Genomic DNA, 19,509 nt, shown 5'->3' with positions numbered 1-19,509 from the left:
GTCAGGGTTCAACTAGAGAAGGAAAACTGAAGGGGAAATAAACATTTAAAGATTCATGAATAGCTGGGGAGTCTGGCTAAATAAGTGGACAAGGTCAAATCCACCAACATGGGCCAAACCTATTGTCCTTGGGTCCTCAGAAAAGAGAGATCCTGAGCAGTGTGGAATTCCATAGGCATTGGCATAGGCTGAAGGTGTCCTCCATAGACAAGGTCCTTACTCCAGGGTAAAACTAAGCCCTGCTTTTATTTTATCTTTTTTTTTTTTTTAAGCTCCGCTTTTAAAGAATTCCAACTGATTCACTCAGGTCTTACCCCATGTTTACCAGGATAAATCTCCCTTATTAAATCAATTGATAAAAGAGCTTTAATTAATTACATCTGCAAAAGAAGCTATCGGAAGGGCATAGATGGAGAGGGAGTTGGTAGAAATGCTGCAAGGACACCCAGAATCCCAGGGCATAATTAAATTCACATTGAGATGAAGAACTCAATTGAGCTTGTAGGAAATTCAGTTAATGATCAGGAAAAAAAGGTTGAGTAGCTCTCAGAATACGGGGGGAATAATCACAAATCGTTAAAGAGAAAATACGGAAACTGAGAATAGAGAATTGGGGATTTATCATGAGTTATTGGTGATTTGCAGTTTGAGACAAAAGGAACAAAAAACAGTATTAAAGATAGTAATTTGGGTAAAAGTTTCTATACTTTTTTTTAAATTAGAGCTTTAAAGTTATACATAGTAGTTGGGTTCATTCCAACAACCTCATACATTCATGGAAATTGATTTCAGTTGATGATTCTCCCCCTTTCCTCCTATCCTCCTTCCCCTCTCCTATTTTTTTATCTACTTGACTTTTTGCTCATCTATTAATTTCTATTTGATCAGTTCTTTATAATATCCTATCTTCTCCCCACTGTTTCCTTTATTTTACCTAGCTTCCGCATATGAGAGAACATTTGACCTTTGAGTTTCTGAGTTTGGTTTATTTCATTTAGCATCACATTCTTCATTTTCATCCATTTACCAGCAAATGACATAATTTAATTCTTTTTTTTTTTAAAGATGGACACAATACCTTTATTTATTTACTTTTATGTGGTGCTGAGGATCAAACCCAGTGCCTCAACGTGCGCCAGGCAAGCACTCTGCTGCTGAGCTAAAACCCCAGCCCCAATTTAATTCTTTTTTATGGCTGAGTAGAACTCCATTTGTGTATGTTTGTATACACCACAATTTCTTAATCCTTTCATTTATTGACAGGCATCTGGGTTGATCTCATAATTATTGTGAATGTGCTGCTATAAACATGGAAGTGGCAGTGTTGCTATAGTATGTGGAGTTTAAGTCTTTTGGGAAAATACCAAGGAGTGGGGCTTTTATGCCCTTAAAACAATACAGACTAGAAGAAATTCCACTTATATGTTAATTTGTTAATTCCTTTGTACCTTGGCTACCTCTTCTACAAACCTAATTCAGATGACTTATGTGAAGATAAAATAATGTGTGGAAAATGAAGAAGGGAACATTTAAATAAGCTGACATGTGTAATGCATGTCATAGAAGAATTTTCAAATCCTCGTTTTGGTTGTGGGCAAGCTATTAATTCTGTGAACTTATGTTCATTTGCAAAATTAAGACAGTGAGACCATATGGGGTTATTGTGAGAATAGAAGGGAAAATGTTGCTATAAACTACATATCCCACTAAATGGAATGTAGCAGTTCCTCACTGCATATTACTTTTTTTCAATCTGTTGTTTGCAGAATGAGGCTAGCTAAAAGCAGATGTGGCACCTATTACTGAAAACTTCAGAAGGAGACTAGAGGAGGATTAGTGTAGGGATCAGGGTGCCAGGTTCTGAGCAGGTATGCGGCCTTATTGTTGAAATTTCGTGACTCAAAGTCTAAACTGACTTGGAGTAGATAAGGGACTAAAAATGGTAGGGGGGAGGGGAGAAATCTACTTTAAGGAAGTATTAATCTCCCTTTAAGGCTGGAATTAACCAGCTCTGAAAACTGTCACATTTCCTGGTCAGTAAGTGCCTCATTCGTTCCTTAGTTTTTGATAGGAATGTCAGAATGCTTGTGAGCGACTGTAAAGCATAAGTCAGATGACAATGTTTGATTTTTTTGTGAGAGTTCTTTCTGTCCTTGCCACCCACCTCCTCAGACGTGTTGATTATTACAGTTTGTACTTGCACATGTAATGGGGCATCAACTTTTTTTCCCCCCTGTACTTGGGATTGAACCCAGGGCTCAGTGAAGAAGTTGAGGCCCAAAGGAAGCCAGGAGAATGAGATGTGAAAGCTAAAACATGAGGAAGAAGGCAGGCCCAACCCTGGAGTTGAGTAATGCACAGCCTCTTGGGGTGACATTCAGCAGCCCTGAAGTGGCCTTATGTCCTGTCAAGAGCATGACTGAGGAAGAGGGTGTTGCTAGTGAACCCAGAAAGTGACTTGAAGTCTAGGAGGACTGGGCAGAGAGCAGGGAGAAGGAGAACTGACATTTAATGAGTACATGCTGCAGCCAGTCATTAGACTAACATTTCACTTGCCTCCTCTCATTTGTAACAACATCTCTGAGTGATGGTCTACTACTCTAGGAATGAAGAAAGTGAGGCTCAGAGAGGCAAATGAATCATGCCTGGTAACTACCAGGTTTGAACCCAGAATTGTCTGACTCCGAAGTCCTTGCTTATTCCACCATTTTCATAGTGACTCATACCAAGAAGGAGCCTTCGTTTCAAGTGGAAGAACCCCAAGCACATGTTTTTCTTTCTGAAATTATTAGCGTATTGTCTGTCTTATTATGCCTGCAGATGCATTTATTTTTCATATTAAACATGCAAACAAACAAAAAGCTGGCAGTGCCAGCCGTTTCATGTGCCCTTAATGTCAGGGAATAAAAAGACCTGTGTGTACTTAACAGGTAGAACCTGTTTTTAGTGTTTAACTAGCCAACTCTTGTCTGGGTGTTCTTTTCAAATGTAATTACACCCTTTATGATACATCCATTCTAAGTCCTAACAGCTATTCCCCTTGTGTCCCATCTTGTGTGACTGCCTTTATTATTTATTTGTATTTTTAAAGGAAAAGAACATGTGTGAAGTCATCTTTATAAACCTCATTGTGAAATTTGTTGAACAAATGTTAAAATACAGAAAGAACTTGATTCTTTTTGTGGGAACGTCTCCTATGTAAGATTTTACTTCCCATACTTTTTTCTAGCTTTCTTTTGTCTTTACTTGGGGTCGATTCTACTTGACCTCAATAAAGGTCTTCATGCTGTGTGCAATAGCTTACCTTCAAAATATCAGGCACTTGGAGGTAGTGGTGTTTACTTGTCTTTTGTTTGTTTGCTTGTCCTGTTTTTTTTTTTTTTTCCCCTTCTGATATTCTTATTTATTTTCATGTTCTCCCAATTTAGATGGTGGCCCCCGGGAGACATTGATGCATTTTGCTGTGCGGCTGGGACTGCTGCGGTTGACATGGTTCCTGTTGCAGAAGCCGGGTGGCCGCGGAGCTCTCAGCATCCACAACCAGGAAGGGGCAACACCTGTGAGCTTGGCCTTGGAGAGAGGTTATCACCAGCTACACCAGCTTCTAACTGAGTGAGTGCTTATTCTTTCTCCCTCCCCACATCCATTGCCAGCTCCACCTCCTGATTCATAATGGTACCACCCACTTGGTATCATCTGCCTGTGAGCTTGCCATGAATTACCACCTCAGCCCTGTGTCTTGCCTTCTCCTGGAGGTTTGTAAGCTTGTTTCTACTGACTGCTTCAATATCTGAGGGACACAAACGTAAGTTATTGCTATTTTCTCCCCTGCTTCCCTGCTTCTTACCTCTTACATTTTACCAGACACTCAGAATTAATCTTTTCTCTGGGGGTAACAGAGCATTACCAATGTATAGGGTTCATCTTGGTTTTGTATAAGAGGAAAGTTTTCCTAATCCACTTTTTTTTTTTCTGGTATATCTTAAGACTTGAAAGATTAGTCAAAAGTATTACTTTCATATTATAACTGCTTATAGAAAATATTATAAACAATTGAATTTTGGTTTGAATGTAATTTCTGTGAATAAAATTGAGAGCAATGGTCTCTTAATATGAATATCAGTAAAAAGCTGGCTGAATTGTTTAGGAATCATGCAGTAGGAAATCCTGTTTGTCTCTGGCTCCGATCGTTTCAATTCTGATCTGACTCTTTAAAGAAAGAGGCCTTTGGAGGATGGTTGTTAGTCAAAACATTTTGAAGAGTTTGGTTTATTTATTTCTTCTTTTCCTTGTATAAATAGGGAAATAAGCACATTGGAGCAGCCAACACTTTTTAATTGGAATATTTATAAAAGTCAGAAACTTTAAGAAGGTTCTGTTATTTAATATATTTTCTATTAGTTTTATGCGTATCATATTTTCTACCACATTATCCGAACAAGAATAAACCATCCGTGTTCTTTAATGATTGAAGGACCCTTCTAAAATGAGGCAGTTTTCCCAAATTCTCAGATATTTGCGCATGCCAGATTCAATTTGGTTAAATTTTATATTTTATCATTTTTAGCAGTGTGTGAAGAAGGTAGTGTGTGGAAGGACTGTGAAGACATCTGAGAGTGTAATGCTACTTACAGTTATATAAACAGTTTTTTCTTTTTTCATTTTTCAAACTTACAACTTTCTCAGTCAAGCCAGATGGAAGCTTCTTTGCAGACAGCTTTCTGATGGGTGCTACAGATACAATGGTGGTAGAGGGAGCTTTCTTTATCTCAAATGAGCTTTGGATACCTGAGCTTCCGTGTGACAGTATTCCAGAGAGTGATATGTTCCACTCCTTCGTACTTCCCATCTGGCCAGAGATTGGATTCATTCTGCTGTTTGCCTCATGGTCTCAGGAAGGGAGGTAGGGAGGTATTGTTCCAGAAGATGAAACAATTAACTCTGTATACTGTTGTGAAGTTCAAATGCACTTCCTCTAAATTTGATTTTATAGCTCAGAATGCTTTCTGGGAAGCAGAGTTGGTTAAGGATTGCCATCCAAAAATGGGGAAACAGTGATTACAACAGCTTCGTTATAATGCTTAGAAGGGGATGTCACAAGACTGTTATTGCAGCACAGCTTTAAGAAAACTAGAGTATGTTTATTCTTGGAGAATTTTTGCTTACTTTAAAGTACTGCCCTGTTAAATGTGGAAAAACCAGTTTTTTCTTTTGAAGGGAGAGAGGTAAGGGAAAACCAACTTGAGAAATCTCTAAGTAGAGGACTTTGATAGGAGAGTATGAGCATCTTGCTGCAAGTCTAGCTCTTAATTTGAATTCTTCTGAACTGTTAATGCTCTGAAGCCTAGAAAAAGTGCTGAGTCACAGCTAACAATTAAGAAATGATAAGGAGGTGATTCTCCAAATCCCTCCATCTTACTGTGGTACCGGCAGTCTTTGCTAGAATTTCAAACAGGTTTTTTTTTTTTTTGGCTACTCCCTATGTTCTTTTTGGTGTGTATTCATATACCATAAAATTTAACTCTTTTAATCATTTTAAGGTGTATGATTCACAATGATGTTTAACCATCACCACTATCCATTTCCAGAACTTTTTCATAACCCCAAACCAAAACACTATACCCATAAAGTACTTACTTCCCTTTTAGTCTCTTTCCCCAGCCCCTAGTAAACTCTGTTCTACTTTCTACCTCCAAGAATTTTCCAGTTCTAGTGAGAATCATTCAGTATTTGTCCTTCTATGTCTGACTTCTTTCACCTAGCATAATATCCTTATGTTGTAGCATGGGTCAGATAATAATTGCGGAAAGATTAGATTTTAAATGTTCTCATCACAAAAAATAAGTAGGTAAAGTGATGCCATGTTAAGTTACTTGATTAATCTTTCGATAATACATTTATATACATATATCAAAACATCACATTGTACCCCATGCATATATAGTTATTGTTAAAAAAAAAAAAAAGTCCATGCATAGCCAAAAGATGGGAATACCCTAAATGACACTCAGCAGATAAAGAAAATATGTTTAAATGAAATGGAATATTATTCAGCCCTTAAAAAAGAGAAATATCATCTTTATCAGATGAGGAAACTGATCCAAACGGGTTAAATTTGACTACATTTTTTTTTTAATATTCTTCATTGTAGATGGACACAATACTTTTTAAAAAAAATTTTTTTTAGTTGTATATGGACACAACATCTTTTATTTATTTTTATGTGGTGCTGAGTTTTGAACCCAGTGCCTCACATGTACGAGGCAAGTGCTGTACTGCTCAGCCCCAGCCCCAGCCCCTTTTATTTTATTTATATGTCGTAATGAGGATTGAACCCAGTGCCTCACACATGCTAGACAAGCGTTGTGCCACTGAGCCACAACCCCAGCCTGCAGGGAAGGGAGATTTTATTGACTTATTACTCCTTTAGTTTAAATTTTGATTTTATATTATGATACAAATATATTTATGATCTGAGAATTCACCTTAAATAAAATGTTACCAGGTTTTTGAGAAATCTTAACCCCCAGAAGATTACACCTAATCCTGTTCCTGCTTTAGGTGCACAGTCTTCCCCAATCTGAAGACCCCACCCAAGGTCACCTAGCTAGTGATGGGATAAAGTAGGGACAGAATCCTGGTCTGTAGGCTCTTGGTAAAATGCTAGGAAGTGACTACTTGAGATGAATGTGGCATTGGTGTCATCTAAGATGAGAATATTAAAGCCAAATGTTATCATATATAGCTGATAAATTGCACATCACAAAGAAGGAATTTTAGGACCTGGACTGCTCATGTGGGGAAGGGCCAAACTGAGGATAAGAGGCAGCTCTAAATATGCAAACTTGGAAGTCAAATCTAAGTTTGCATTTTGGCTCTGCCATTTTTAGCTGTATTATTATATTCATTATAATATTTAATATTATAATATGTATTACTATATTTGTTATATTTGTTATAATAATACAGCTAAAAATATCAGATATATACTAAATAATTCTCCTCTTTAAGCCTTGATTTCTTCATTGTATAAATAAAAGATGATAATATCTACCTCGAAGAATGATAGCAGATGGCCTGCTGAAAAATTGGGGCTTTTCATGCAGATTCTGGTCATTTGTAGATCCGTAAGTATTTCAAGTTTGAAGAGAGAGAGAGAGTGCGATATGAACTGCTGAGAGGTGAAGAGTTTAATTAAAATCTAAGCTTTCTCATTTAGTAGCTTATATGATTTGGGAAAAAAATCACCTATTCATTCTGAGTCTCGTGTTTCTCATTGCTTATTGATAATACAATTCGGCCTACATCTCAAGGTTGTTGGAGCTAAAATGCTCCAACATGTCCCTTGAGAGCCAATTTAAAAGTATTTGTCCTCATAAACTTTGTATCATTTTTTTGTATCAGTTCAACAAATCTTTATTTATTGAGTGCCTATAGTGCACTGGAATCCATAGTTGGTAAATTACAGATATAATTTTATTTCAGCCTTATGATGACTGTCCTAAAGTTAATTTGTTTTACGGGTAGAATGTGGAAGCTTGAGAGTAAAGTGACTCCCCAAGCCTATTAGAGTAAAGTATTAGAGCTACTCTTGCATAGACATCTGTGGAATTCCAGGGCCCATATTCTTCCCCTACAGGAATGTGAGGGGAAAGAAGAGACTCAGAAAGAAGCTACTGATATACTGGATGAAATAGTACTTAATTTTGAAAGTGCTATATGGTTTTCATTTAGCACCTCTTCTCTATTTTTGCTGAAGAAAACATGGTCCTTACTATAATAATTTTACCTTTATATTTCCCATCATTTTAAAGAATTATTGATTACACTTAAGCTATTGTTTTACATTTTGATTCTCACTATGGCCAGATGAATGGGTAGAGTAGGTGGTATTATCTAGGTGAGAGAAGTGAAATGTCTTGCTCAAGGTCACAAAGTATCAGAAACTAGGCTTAGATCCAAAGTCCACTAATCTGTCCAGTTTGAGAAGATTCTTGAGAATGTGCAAAACACCGACCCAGCCTGGCTAGCACTAGGTGCTCAGTCATTGCCCATTGTAGTAGGCAGTGCTGACCCCTGAGAACTTACAGGGACAAACCCCTGAGAGGTTTTGTCCCTGTAAGTTCTCAAGTTCTTCCTTTGAGATGCTTACACGGGAAAACATGGCTTCAGGGTCAGGAAGTATAAAAGCTACTCAAGTATACATATTTTCATACTAAAGTCAAGTACTATTACACAAGATGTTTGGTCAGCATAGTGATTTCATGGTCCTCTTCAAATACTTGACTGTGGGTCCTCAGTAGTCTATCCAGTGCAGAACGAGATTGGGACCTTTGGTTTTGCTTAAGGGGAAAAGGATGGAGAAAAAAAAGGTGGGGGTAGGGGTGTACAAACTTAACCTTCAGAATCATGGCCTGAGAACCGGATTTGAAATGACTGGACATTTTTCTGGCCTAAGTCCTATTTCTTTATCTCACTGTGAATCTATCTGACCTCCTTTGTCACTGTGTGATCTGGGTCTTTGTGTTTTGGTAAAAATGAAGTGGTGGAAGTGGGTGGAAACTAGAGATGGGGAACAGCACTAACATTTATTAAATACAAATACCTGCTTTGTATTATGCATGAATGCTGCATTTAGTGCTGTGTATGTGTTCTCATTTAAAACCTCTCCACAAATCTTTAAGGTATAGTTAGTACAGTTAGTGTTCTTCTACACTTGAGAAAATAGACCCAGAGAGTCTAACTATGATGATTCAGTGATCTGGTTTTTAGTGTCGTCTTTTTTCTTTTTGTAATTTTTCTACTGAATGACGAAGAATTTTGAAATTCATGTGTTTTTTAAGCCATTCAGCTAATAATCTCAGTATTGCTGTTTCTGGCAACATACTGTAAAATTACAAAATAGATTTTCTGAGGATAATATTGTACTGATAAGACAGTAACTGTAGTTACCATTTATTGTATTTGTCCTAGGCATCTTGCATAAATTCTCATATTATCTTCTCCCTGTCTCTTTGGAGATGAGGACATTATCCCCATTTCACAAGAAAATTGCCACAGCTGGTAAGTGATGAAACTGAAATTTGAACATCTCCAAAGTCCATCAACTTTTACACTGCCTTGGACTTTCCACGAAAAAAGTTGGGTATTGGAAGTTAGTTTAACGCACAAAACCTTTCCAAGTGTCTTGTATTTCTTTCCATACACTGCTTTTCTCTTTCTGCTCTATGAGTGTAAATGGTCTGAGCATTTGTTCATTCTCTGTGGCCATGTGACATTTGGGCCTCAGAGTTTTCAAATTCTCCTTGGCAACAGCATGTGATTTTGAAAACACTTGTTTCTGACTTCACTGTAGGCTTACGTGGGAGAAAATATTGACCTGGACTTGATAGGTGAATATGAGAAGATGAAGGATCAGTTGGTACCTTCTATTCTCTAAACAAATCTCAAACCATTTAAGTAATCACTCACATTATTTTTATTTGGTCAGTTTTGAAGTTTTCAAAAAGGCATGCCAGTTGAAAGAATAATTTTAAAATTTTACCTGCATTTATTATTAAAAGTACAAACAAGGAACACAAAATAGGTGTAGTGTATTGAGTAAGCATTTTAGCTAAAAGTCAATATTTAGACAAAGTTGAATATCACCAGTTGTATGATAGAACAATAAATGACATAATAATAATCAACTGTATTCATTTATTAAAATTTACCAATTCTGTTTTTAAACATTTCACCTTATAGGAGAAGGACAATAATTTCTCAATGTTACTAACTTTTAGATTGTTCTTCAGTTATTAAACTGCGTATACTTTTTCTCCTGTCACATCAGCAGTCTCTCAAATAGTTGGATTGTAGGCTGTTATAATTCAGAAAAGATTTTAGTAACATGATTTCTAAGAGGAATTTTATATTAGGATTCTTCATTCAGCAAATTTAAAAAAAATCCTTTAGCGGCTGAAATTGGTTTCCACCACTGCTGTCATATATATATTTACAAAATATTTACAAAAAATAATTACATGAAAATAAACTAGTTGATACAATTTTTAAAAAAGTTTTATTATTATTCTGCAACACTGGGAATAGAATCTGGGGCTGCTTTACCCCTGCACTATAGCTCCTGTCCTTTTTAAAAATTTTGAAATAGGGTCTTTCCTAGGCTGGCCTCAAAGTTGAAATCCTTCTGTCCCAGCCTCAGTCACTAGGACTATAGGTATATGCCACCACACCCAACCAAACTCAAGTTTTTATATAACCTGATATCTATAATTCTTTCTCGTACCACTTACATTTTTATAAACATTCGTTGGCTTAAAAAAGAGAAAACGTAAAGTAATCTAGCCAGCGTATTCTTTCAGTGCTGATAATTGTCAAACTAATTCTTTTTAACTGTTTGAAAACTGTTGTTTTTGCATGTTGCATTAACAGTTTTTACAATCAATACTTATTCTAGCATTTTAGTTTATATTAAGTTATATTAAGTTTATAATAAATTATGTTAAGTATATATTTTATGCTTTTGCTAGCCATTAGAATTTCTGCATAGAAATCACATAAGGAGATTAGTTTTTAAATTATGTAGAGAATACTTATAGAGTATTTATTTTGATAATATTTCTTATACTAGTGGTACAGCTTTATTGCTATGATGGGAACTTCTGTGGTTGCTTTTATTGTCTTATCACAAATGCTCAGTAAACATCCAGCTGGGCTTAAAAATGGCAGAACTGAACTTGGGTGCGCTATTATTGTTTAGCATCAGTGGGCCTCAGTTTCCTGTTCTGTAATGGGGAAATGTAGCTGATAGATTTATTAGGATTAAATGAGAACATGCTTGAAAGGTTCTTAGAAACTTAGCAGGGAAATTGAGTCCCGTTTTTCACTTGGATTTTGTGGGGAAATAAATAGTGGTAGGTGATGTAGGGATGGTTGCCTGACAGGTCAAGATGCTTGTGCCTTTTTTTTTTTTTTAATCAAATACTCAGCAATTCCCTTCTTTTTGGATCATTGGAATTACGTTAGCCTTATGATATACCCCATAGTCAGAATTTGTATTTAATTTTGGAGGACCAGATATTGAGCTACTACTGTGTATTCATGTTCATTTGATCCTCACAACAAACTTAGTATTCCTAATTTACCAAAGAAATTGAAGTGCAGGAAGAATACAGTCATAATGTGGTGATGTTTCAGGAAGGAATCAAACCAAGTCTGTATAATGTTCCAGCTTATGTTCTAAACCTTACCATGTAAGGCTATATGTTGTTAATATTTAAAGGACAAAGTTTAGAATAAACTAATGATAATACAGAGTAGGGCCGAAATGATATGGTTTCTTGCCTTTTTATGTCATTTACATTCTCCCTTTGCTTATTTTTCAGGGGAGAGTGACAGTTCTGTGTCCACTGCTATGGTTTGCATGTTTGAACCCAAGGGTTTATATGTTGAAAGCTTAGACCTGAGTGTGGCAGTAATAAGAGGTGAGGTCTACTGGGAGTTTTCATGAGCATGAGTTGTTTAAAAAAACCGGAACCTGACCCCTCAAATCCTCTGTGGCTTCTTGTATTATGATCTCTTGCTTGTACACGTGTTTCCACCATTTTGGTGGCATCCACCATAATAAGGTGATGCAGGTAAGGAGGCCCTTGCCAGAGCAAGTGTGTGCAGATTGAACTTTTAAGCCTGTTACACTATGAGCTAAATAAACTCTTTTCTTTATAATACTCAGATATTTCACTATAGTAGTAGTAAAAAGGATTAATATACCCCTGCAATGGCCCCCTTCCCGCCAAAAAAAAAAAAAAGAAAGAAAAGAAAAAAGAAATAAAAGGAAGGGAGAAGAAAAAAGTATGGGTGCTAAAATTCCTAGTCAATCTGTATATACACAAATGTTTATGTGACTATACTTAACCTAGCAGTGACTCCCCAATAGGGAGCTGAGAGAGTAGCTTCCCATTCATTTTGCAGCAGCTTTTAACCCCTTACCCAGTTGTCCCCTTTTGGAATTTAATCTGTCCATGACCACTTCAGTGAAATTGGGTTATTTGTAGAACTCACTGAAGTTTAGCAATATCATAATGTGGTTGAGTGGAAGATATTGCAGTAGTCTTCAAATAAGGAAGTAGGTGCTTAGTTCCTTGTCAGAAGTAGACTCAGAGCAAAACATGCCTTTTGGGAGGACTGACCTGACTGCTTTTCTCTACTCTTAAAGCTGTACTATGAAGCCCAAACTAAAATAGGATGGGCTTAAGATATTCCTGGTGCTTGGGCAGGCATGTGTGAGTATGAGTTTCCAAACTGCATTGTTATTATTCATTGTTCACTCTCTGACATTTTCTCTGGCTTTTTGCTGTAATTCAACAAGAGACATCTTTGAATTTCCTCTGAACAACTGGTGTTGGATGAGAAAAGGGGTTTCGATCTATCTGAGCATGAAGCCTCATGGTTGGTTGGTTGACTATTTGCTTAGGTTTTTGAGTAGCAACATGCTAGAGGAGTTGAAAGGTTGATGCATAGCACTAGGATGCTGGGAAATTCGTTAAAATTCACCTTGGGCGTATTGAATTTTTATTGTACCACATACATCAGCTGTGGGTTTTGGATGCTTTAACCCTGTCTCTGAGGAATGACCTCTGGTTTGTGTTATTCTACAGTTGAAAAGGTTTTGGATGTTACAAAACTTATGAAAACAGAGGAACACTAAGTGTACCTGATTTATTTTGATACATATAGCACCAGACTTCTAGTTTCTATAGTTAGAGGCATCTTGAAATACAATCGTAAAAACAATATAGAGAATACTAGGCTTCAGATAGAATATATTTTAAAACAATGGCATGCCATCTCTCATATTCTTTTCAACAGGATTTTGGAAGCATTTTAACATTAGTAGAAAAAGATCAGTATGAATATTTGAAACAATTATTCATATAGAGCTAATATACTTCCATATATTGAGGAATAGTAGTAATTGCTTCATATAGTGACCTAGTCCTCTAGGTCATAAGATGATCGATTTGCATTTAGACTCTGTAAAGAGAAGAATTTTGTAAATCAAAATTCTCTATATACTTAAGCTATAAATATCTTTGGGGATTTTTGTTTGTGAACTTTTAGAGAATATGTGCTTTTGAAATTTTTTTAACTTAAAATTTGAATGTTTAGAATACCTCAGTGCTGTTTTTAAATGTAATCTACAGAAATACTTTGCATTTATTTTTCATAAAAGCAAACTTTTAGCGTTGCTTTTAGCTCATTAATCCACACAGTATACTAGATTGAATGGATTGTTTGGAATGAGTTTTAAAAGTTGTGTTTTGTCCCCATTCATACTACTGCTCTATGTTTTATCTATATGCAGATATATTGGCCTTGTCCCTTGGAAAACTAAATATTATGTTTTTGATGCGAGTACTCCACAAAACTGGTTACTGCTTTACTGTTGTATTGTTTTTACTGTGTACTGTGATTTGCTCCCAGTATTTCACATTTGATTGAAGGAAACCAAGTCAGTAAATTACACATGCTTTTTGTGACATGGTTGTTAACATTGACATTTGGATGACTTTTGATTGAATAATAATAATAAACCAACTGGGAACTGAACTTTTAAAATGTTCTTTAATGTTATTCAGTTAATTTTCAGCTTCACACAGGCCTATATAGAGTATACCTTCTTAAAAAAATGAAACCTTGTCCAGTGGATCTATAGTTGGCACTATATATTTGTGCCATTTCATGCTGTACTTTCTGTCTCTTGCCAGTAGCCTGTTTCCTGTTTCTGCAGGATCTGTTGACATTAAATCTCATGTTTTATCTAGTAATTTGTTTTTGGAATTTTAACTTCTGTGATAAATTAGAAATTTTAAAAATTGTGATTCTACATAAATAATTTGAGAAGTTTTCTTGTTGTACAGTGCTCTTTTCAGGGAGACTAGATAAAGTGTTATATGTTTTTGCAAAGATAGAAATTTAAAAACGAGACAAGGAAAAAGTCACATATAGTTAAAAATATTGTGTGTGTATTATGACCTATTTGTCTTAACTGCTTCTAGATAAGATTAATCCATTTTAATAATAAATTATGAAAAATCAATCAGGTCAATGGGCTCTATAAAAATATATGTCATTTAGAAACTTATTTGATGGGTACCTTACTTGAAGTGACAGTAACCTGATTGCAAGTGAACCTCATGTTTGAAGATAGGGGTCCTACCCAAACTAATGAGCAAAAATTTCTTCACTGAAATAGCTAGCTTATAGTGTGCCAATTTTATTGTGGTTATTTAAAGTTACTGATTTCTGCATGTGCGTAAATTTCTACAAGTATATAAATTGTTCATTCTTAGAATTATGGAATTCTCACAATTGGAAACTTATTAGTCCACTGATTTTAATGTTTACCATGCCACTTGGAGTTACAGATTCATATGTAGGTCTTAATCTTTCTGTAATATTAAGATTCAATATGATTTTCAGTAATAAATCAGGAAGAAATAGATGTGCATTTATTTCTCTTGTGATTATTTAAAGTGAAACAAAGGATTGCTGTTTGATTTTTGTTTTTACTTCATAAGAAAGCCAAAGAAAACTTCATATTTTAAAGACAAACCTGCCCTCCCTCTGTTCTGTCTCTGCGTGCTTGGACTTTTCTTCTTGACGCATCTGTGTCAACAGTTTGAAATTATTTTACCCAGTTAATCTGTTATTCCCAAATTTCAGATTATTTTATAATCATTTCTCTTTCCCAGGGTAGAATTTAATTTTGGTTAACAATAGCAATATGTTCTCACTCTCAAAATAATTCTCAGTAGCCTGTGTTTTTCTTATTTAAGCAGCATATAAATTTCTATAAATAAATAAACTTTATTCATAAAATTATAATAAGTAGTTAGTAACCAGAAATCATCATGGTGTAGGCAAATAAACTCTGGCAGAGATTATCATTTCATATTTGAACAACATGGGTTTGAACCATGCAGGTCCACTTCTTGGGGATTTTGGTTTTGGGAGATTTGCAACAATTTGAAAAAAATGCACAGATGAACCTCATAGCCTGGAGATAATGAAAAAATTAAGACAGAATTAGGTGTATGTTATGAATGCATAAAACATACATAGTAGTCCATTTTATCATTTACTATTGTGGTTTGGCTATAAGCTGTCCCTGGAAAGCTCTTCCCCTCTCTGCTTTCTAACTGCTACCAGCTGAGTAGTTTTCCTCCACTGTACCCTTTCACCATGATGTTGTGCTTCACTTGGGGCCCAGAGCAGAGGAGATGACTAACATGGATTGAAACGTCTAAAACCGTGAGGCATCTCCTCTAAGTTGTTCTTGTTGGGTATTTTGTTCATAGCAGCAAAAAGCTAACACATTTACAATCATAAAATATATACAAGTCTATTATAAAATTTAAAATCTGTAAAGACTTAGGTGCAGAAACCCAAACTGTACCTAGTACCAAAGTTGAGAGAAATGTAAGCCAATGTAAAAATGCAGTATTAAATCCAAAGTGCATAGATTTAACTGTACTGTTGCTTTTGCTGTGAGCTTAACTGTTGCAAGTATTCATTTAAAACACTGATACTAATCATTTCCACATGAGCAATTTGTCTTTTCAGTAAATTCTCTCTAGTTAATTACATATCACAGTAAAAAGTAATCTCTTGAGGTTCTTATGTATTTTTCACCATCTACAATACAAATAACATGAAATGTGTTAATTGATTGTTTATGTTATTGGTAAAGCTTCCAATCAACAGTAGGCTATAAGTTAAGTTTGGAAGAAGTAAAAAATTATACACAGGCTTTCAGTTGCCTAAGGTGAGCACCTGAGCCCCAATGTTGCTCAAAGATCAGCTGTAAATCTGAGTAACAATAGAAATTCCTTTTTACCCACTTCTACCTTATAATTACTTAGATAGCCTATCCCATCTGGAGAGCCATGGTTGGAAAAGAGACAGTGCATTATTGAACAGAGATTAGTTAATCAGGATTGTTCCTGGGTGAGGATCTGTTTGATGTGCCTGTTGTTGGTGTGGGCATAAACTAAATATAACTTTGTTGGAGTCCAAGCCCAGACCTCTGTCATGGCTTATTTCTACTGTGTTCCTTTCAAGTAACTTTCCATGACACCTCTACTGTTTCTATCCTCTGACCTAGGCCAGCCAGCAAATTTTTTTTTTTTAAAGAAATTATATATAATAATGTTTATAATGCCATCACAATAAGCTTTTTTCGTTAAAAGATTAACTCCCACATTGTAGGTTTTTGAACAATTGCAGCTGATATTACATTTTGCAATCTGATATTTTTCACTTTATTATAATGTTATGTATTTCTTTGACTTTTGTAATTATTTTGCGGCTCTGTAACATTTTATTATGAATACTTAGTACCTGATGCATGGTAGTTACTTCTGATTTTAATACTTGGCAACTAATGCTGGATGGTAGTCAACCTCTGGTTTTCAAAAATTTAAAATTTTAATAACCACTGTAGTGAAACTTTTTTTCCACTTCTGTTTTTTTTTTTTTTTTTTGCTTCTGTTAAATTATTTCCTTGGGTACATTCCAAGGAATTGTTTAGTTAGAACACAGGATATAATATTTTCTGTTCTCGTATTCATTGCAGTCTTTTCAGCCTTAGCTCTGCTTTTCTTTTTTAAAATCATGTGGCAGGTGCTTTAAGATGGCATTTTCCAACCTTGGCGCTACACATTAGTCCCCAGAGGATTCAAATTACATTAGAATCTCCTGGGGAGTTTTGAAACACTGATACCTGAGGGTCACCTTTAGAGATTTTTTTATTTAATGGGTGTGATCTGGACATAAGGATTTTTAAAAATCCTTCTAACCATTTTTAAAGTACAGTCAAGGTTAATATGTTACTTTAAGAAAACTGGGCTTAACATTGCATGTGAAAATTACTTCCTGAGAGTTATTTGTTGAACTGGGTTTGGTGGCTTAACTAGACTGATTGCAATAAATATTTTTATAATATCTTGAAAAAAATGTGGTAAGGTGATACTAGAACACAGCTTGGGCTATTAGAGGAGTGTGGCACTCTAAAATTCAGGGAGCTGTTGTAGTAAGCTAGCTGATGTAGACCCTCTGTATAAAAAGCAGGAGAGAAAAATGTTCATGGAAGCCATGGTGATCTAGAACTTGTTTGCTGTTCACCAAAATATATATTGAAAAATTTTTTCTTTGTTTTGGTCTGCATTCTCTGATTATAAAATAGGCAGGAGAGTTAGTTTTGTGTGGTAGTATAAGATTGTTAGCTGAAATCTGGGCTCCATTACTTAATAGCTTTAAATCAAGGTATTCGGTTTCCCATAAAATTTCCTCCTCTGCAAATTAGGATAGTAATATTCTCCTTCACAAAAGATAGTTAAGGGAATAATTGGGATGATTCATACAAAGGGCATGATGCTTTAACTTGATACATATATCAATACTCCATATATATATCAATGTATAATGTATCAATATTATTGATAAAAGGAAGTGGTTATGGTTATATCCCTCCTTGTTTGTGAAAGAAAATAAATACTGTTTAATGAATACTTGTGAATGTAAAAAGTTCACATATCTGTATTTACATATTTTGAATCCTTATGTCAACTGTCAGACCCTCTTTTTTTTTTTTTTTTAAACCAAATGGGGAAAAATAAAAACCTGCCTCATAGTAGCTAAATCACTTGTCTTAAATGGACCATGGTATAAATGAGTCTATTCAGACCTCAATACCCATGCTTTTTCCATCATACCACCAGTTTCACCTCTATGGAAATCTCAGTTCAACATAATTAGATAAATTTGTAGTGAATCACTATGGCAAGTAGAGTATTCTTTCACCCTTAGGAAAAAGATAAGTACTGAATGGTGTCAGTTTCTGAATAGTGTGGTGCACAGTGTGGGCCTAACATTTTTGAACATGTCAGAGTTGATGTTGTTTCAGTAGAATGTGCTTAATTTGAAAACAGCGAGGCAGTGAGAATCCGGGCTAGGCATTTCTCCTATATTGTCACAGACTCTCATTAGTGCTTATTCTGTTGAGTAATCAATCAGATGGTGGACTTTGGAATTTTCTTTTATTCATGTATGTATGTATGTATGTATGTATGTATGTAAGTTAAATGTTGTGCCTGAAGTGGATATTCTTTCGACTCACAAAGTTGTTTTTCCTAAGACCTCTTTGCTACATTCTGCCCTAACATGACCTTGAATGCTTCTTAATGTGGGCACTCTGAGGCATTCCTTATAAAGATCACCCCTTTCTTCTGAAAGCAGCATTTAATATAATGAGGTGATTACAAGCTCTGGGCCAGTTCATACATTTGAATACAGATGTATTAATTCATTATTTATTGGTGGTATGCTGAGTAGATAGGGTCCTAATAGTTTTTGACTATCTACTGTGTGCTAGGCATTATTGGGTACTTTCTGTATTTCAGTGGTTCATATGTGTTTTCTGCATTTCAGTGGTTTATGGGCATTTCCTTTGAGACTTAGTATCTCTCCCTTTATTCCCAAATTCCTACTCATCATATTAAATATGATGGAGCTACTAAATGAATTAAAAGGACTAAATGAATGTTATAAATTGGCATTCATTAAGCACAACATTTATTTACTTTAAATAAAGTGTCATTTACTTAGTTTTTGGTTTAGAATAGAGTGTGAATATGAATAAGAAGTATGTTGATTTTTTTTTATGTGTAGGTACTTTATGAGGTCCTTTAAGCTTTTTAAGATTCTGTCATTTTTATCTGAATGAAGTTCTAATTTTAATATTAACTAAATTTTCAGTTGGGGTTGTTTATTCCCTTTGTATTTCTTTGATATTATAAATACCCAGTCATATTAATTGTAAAATTAATGAACCTTACTGACATTTCCATATAGCATGTATCATATGTGGTATTCACTCTCCCTACTACCCTCTTTTGTCCTCCCCTTTCTTTCCTCTTTCCTTATACCATTCCCCTCTCCTACACCTTCTGTTTTCATTTGTTTCCACATGTGAAGGAAAAAAAATGTGTGTGTGTGTGTGTGTGTGTGTGTGTATACACACACACACACACACACACACACCTTCCTGTGACTGGCCACTTTCACTTAACATGATAACCTCCAGTTCTAGCCGTTATTGGGCAGATGGCATGATTTCATTCTTTATGGCTGAATAAACTTCACTGTATATGTGTGTATATATATGTATATATGTATATGTGTGTGTATGTGTATATATATATATATATACACACACACACACACACTTGCATGTGTGTATGTGTATGTATGTCTGGAGAGAGAGAGAGAGAGAGAGAGAGAGAGAGAGAGAGACAGTCCAGTGGGTTGAAACTGAAGAACTTTCCTTTGTACAGTTATCACCTGCAGCAGTGGATTACAACACTTACATTTAGGAAACCTACCTAGAGCAGTAGAGCATTTGCTAGGCATATGCAAGGCCCTGGGCGCAGCAAAAAAAAAAAAAAAAAA

At 35.4% G+C, this 19,509-nt stretch overlaps 1 protein-coding gene and 1 long non-coding RNA gene across 13 annotated transcripts in view; both read left to right on the top strand.

The window, feature by feature from the left end:
- Akap13 (A-kinase anchoring protein 13) overlaps positions 1-19,509 on the top strand; it is a 320,766-nt gene that overhangs the window by 127,379 nt on the left and 173,878 nt on the right. For 10 of the 12 annotated variants that reach the window (XM_048790293.1, XM_048790302.1, XM_048790300.1 and 7 more), the window contains one exon: positions 3,429-3,612. In XM_048790293.1, the coding sequence (XP_048646250.1) occupies positions 3,429-3,612 (184 nt within the window). Of the gene's footprint in view, positions 1-3,428; positions 3,613-3,670; positions 3,806-11,623; positions 12,282-19,509 lie in introns of those variants that run through there. The other 2 variants (XM_048790304.1, XM_048790303.1) reach the window with 2 other exon arrangements.
- Positions 12,288-19,423, top strand: LOC125612492. Its single transcript, XR_007342847.1, has 2 exons — positions 12,288-17,219; positions 17,253-19,423. It is a non-coding gene; the product is annotated as an uncharacterized LOC125612492 (long non-coding RNA).

Source organism: Marmota marmota, unplaced genomic scaffold (genome assembly GCF_001458135.2).
Source record: "Marmota marmota marmota unplaced genomic scaffold, marMar, whole genome shotgun sequence".
NCBI classification, from domain to species: Eukaryota; Metazoa; Chordata; class Mammalia; order Rodentia; family Sciuridae; genus Marmota; species Marmota marmota.
The sequence above is the reverse complement of the archived record's forward strand: the minus strand, read 5'-3'. Positions and strand labels throughout refer to the sequence as shown.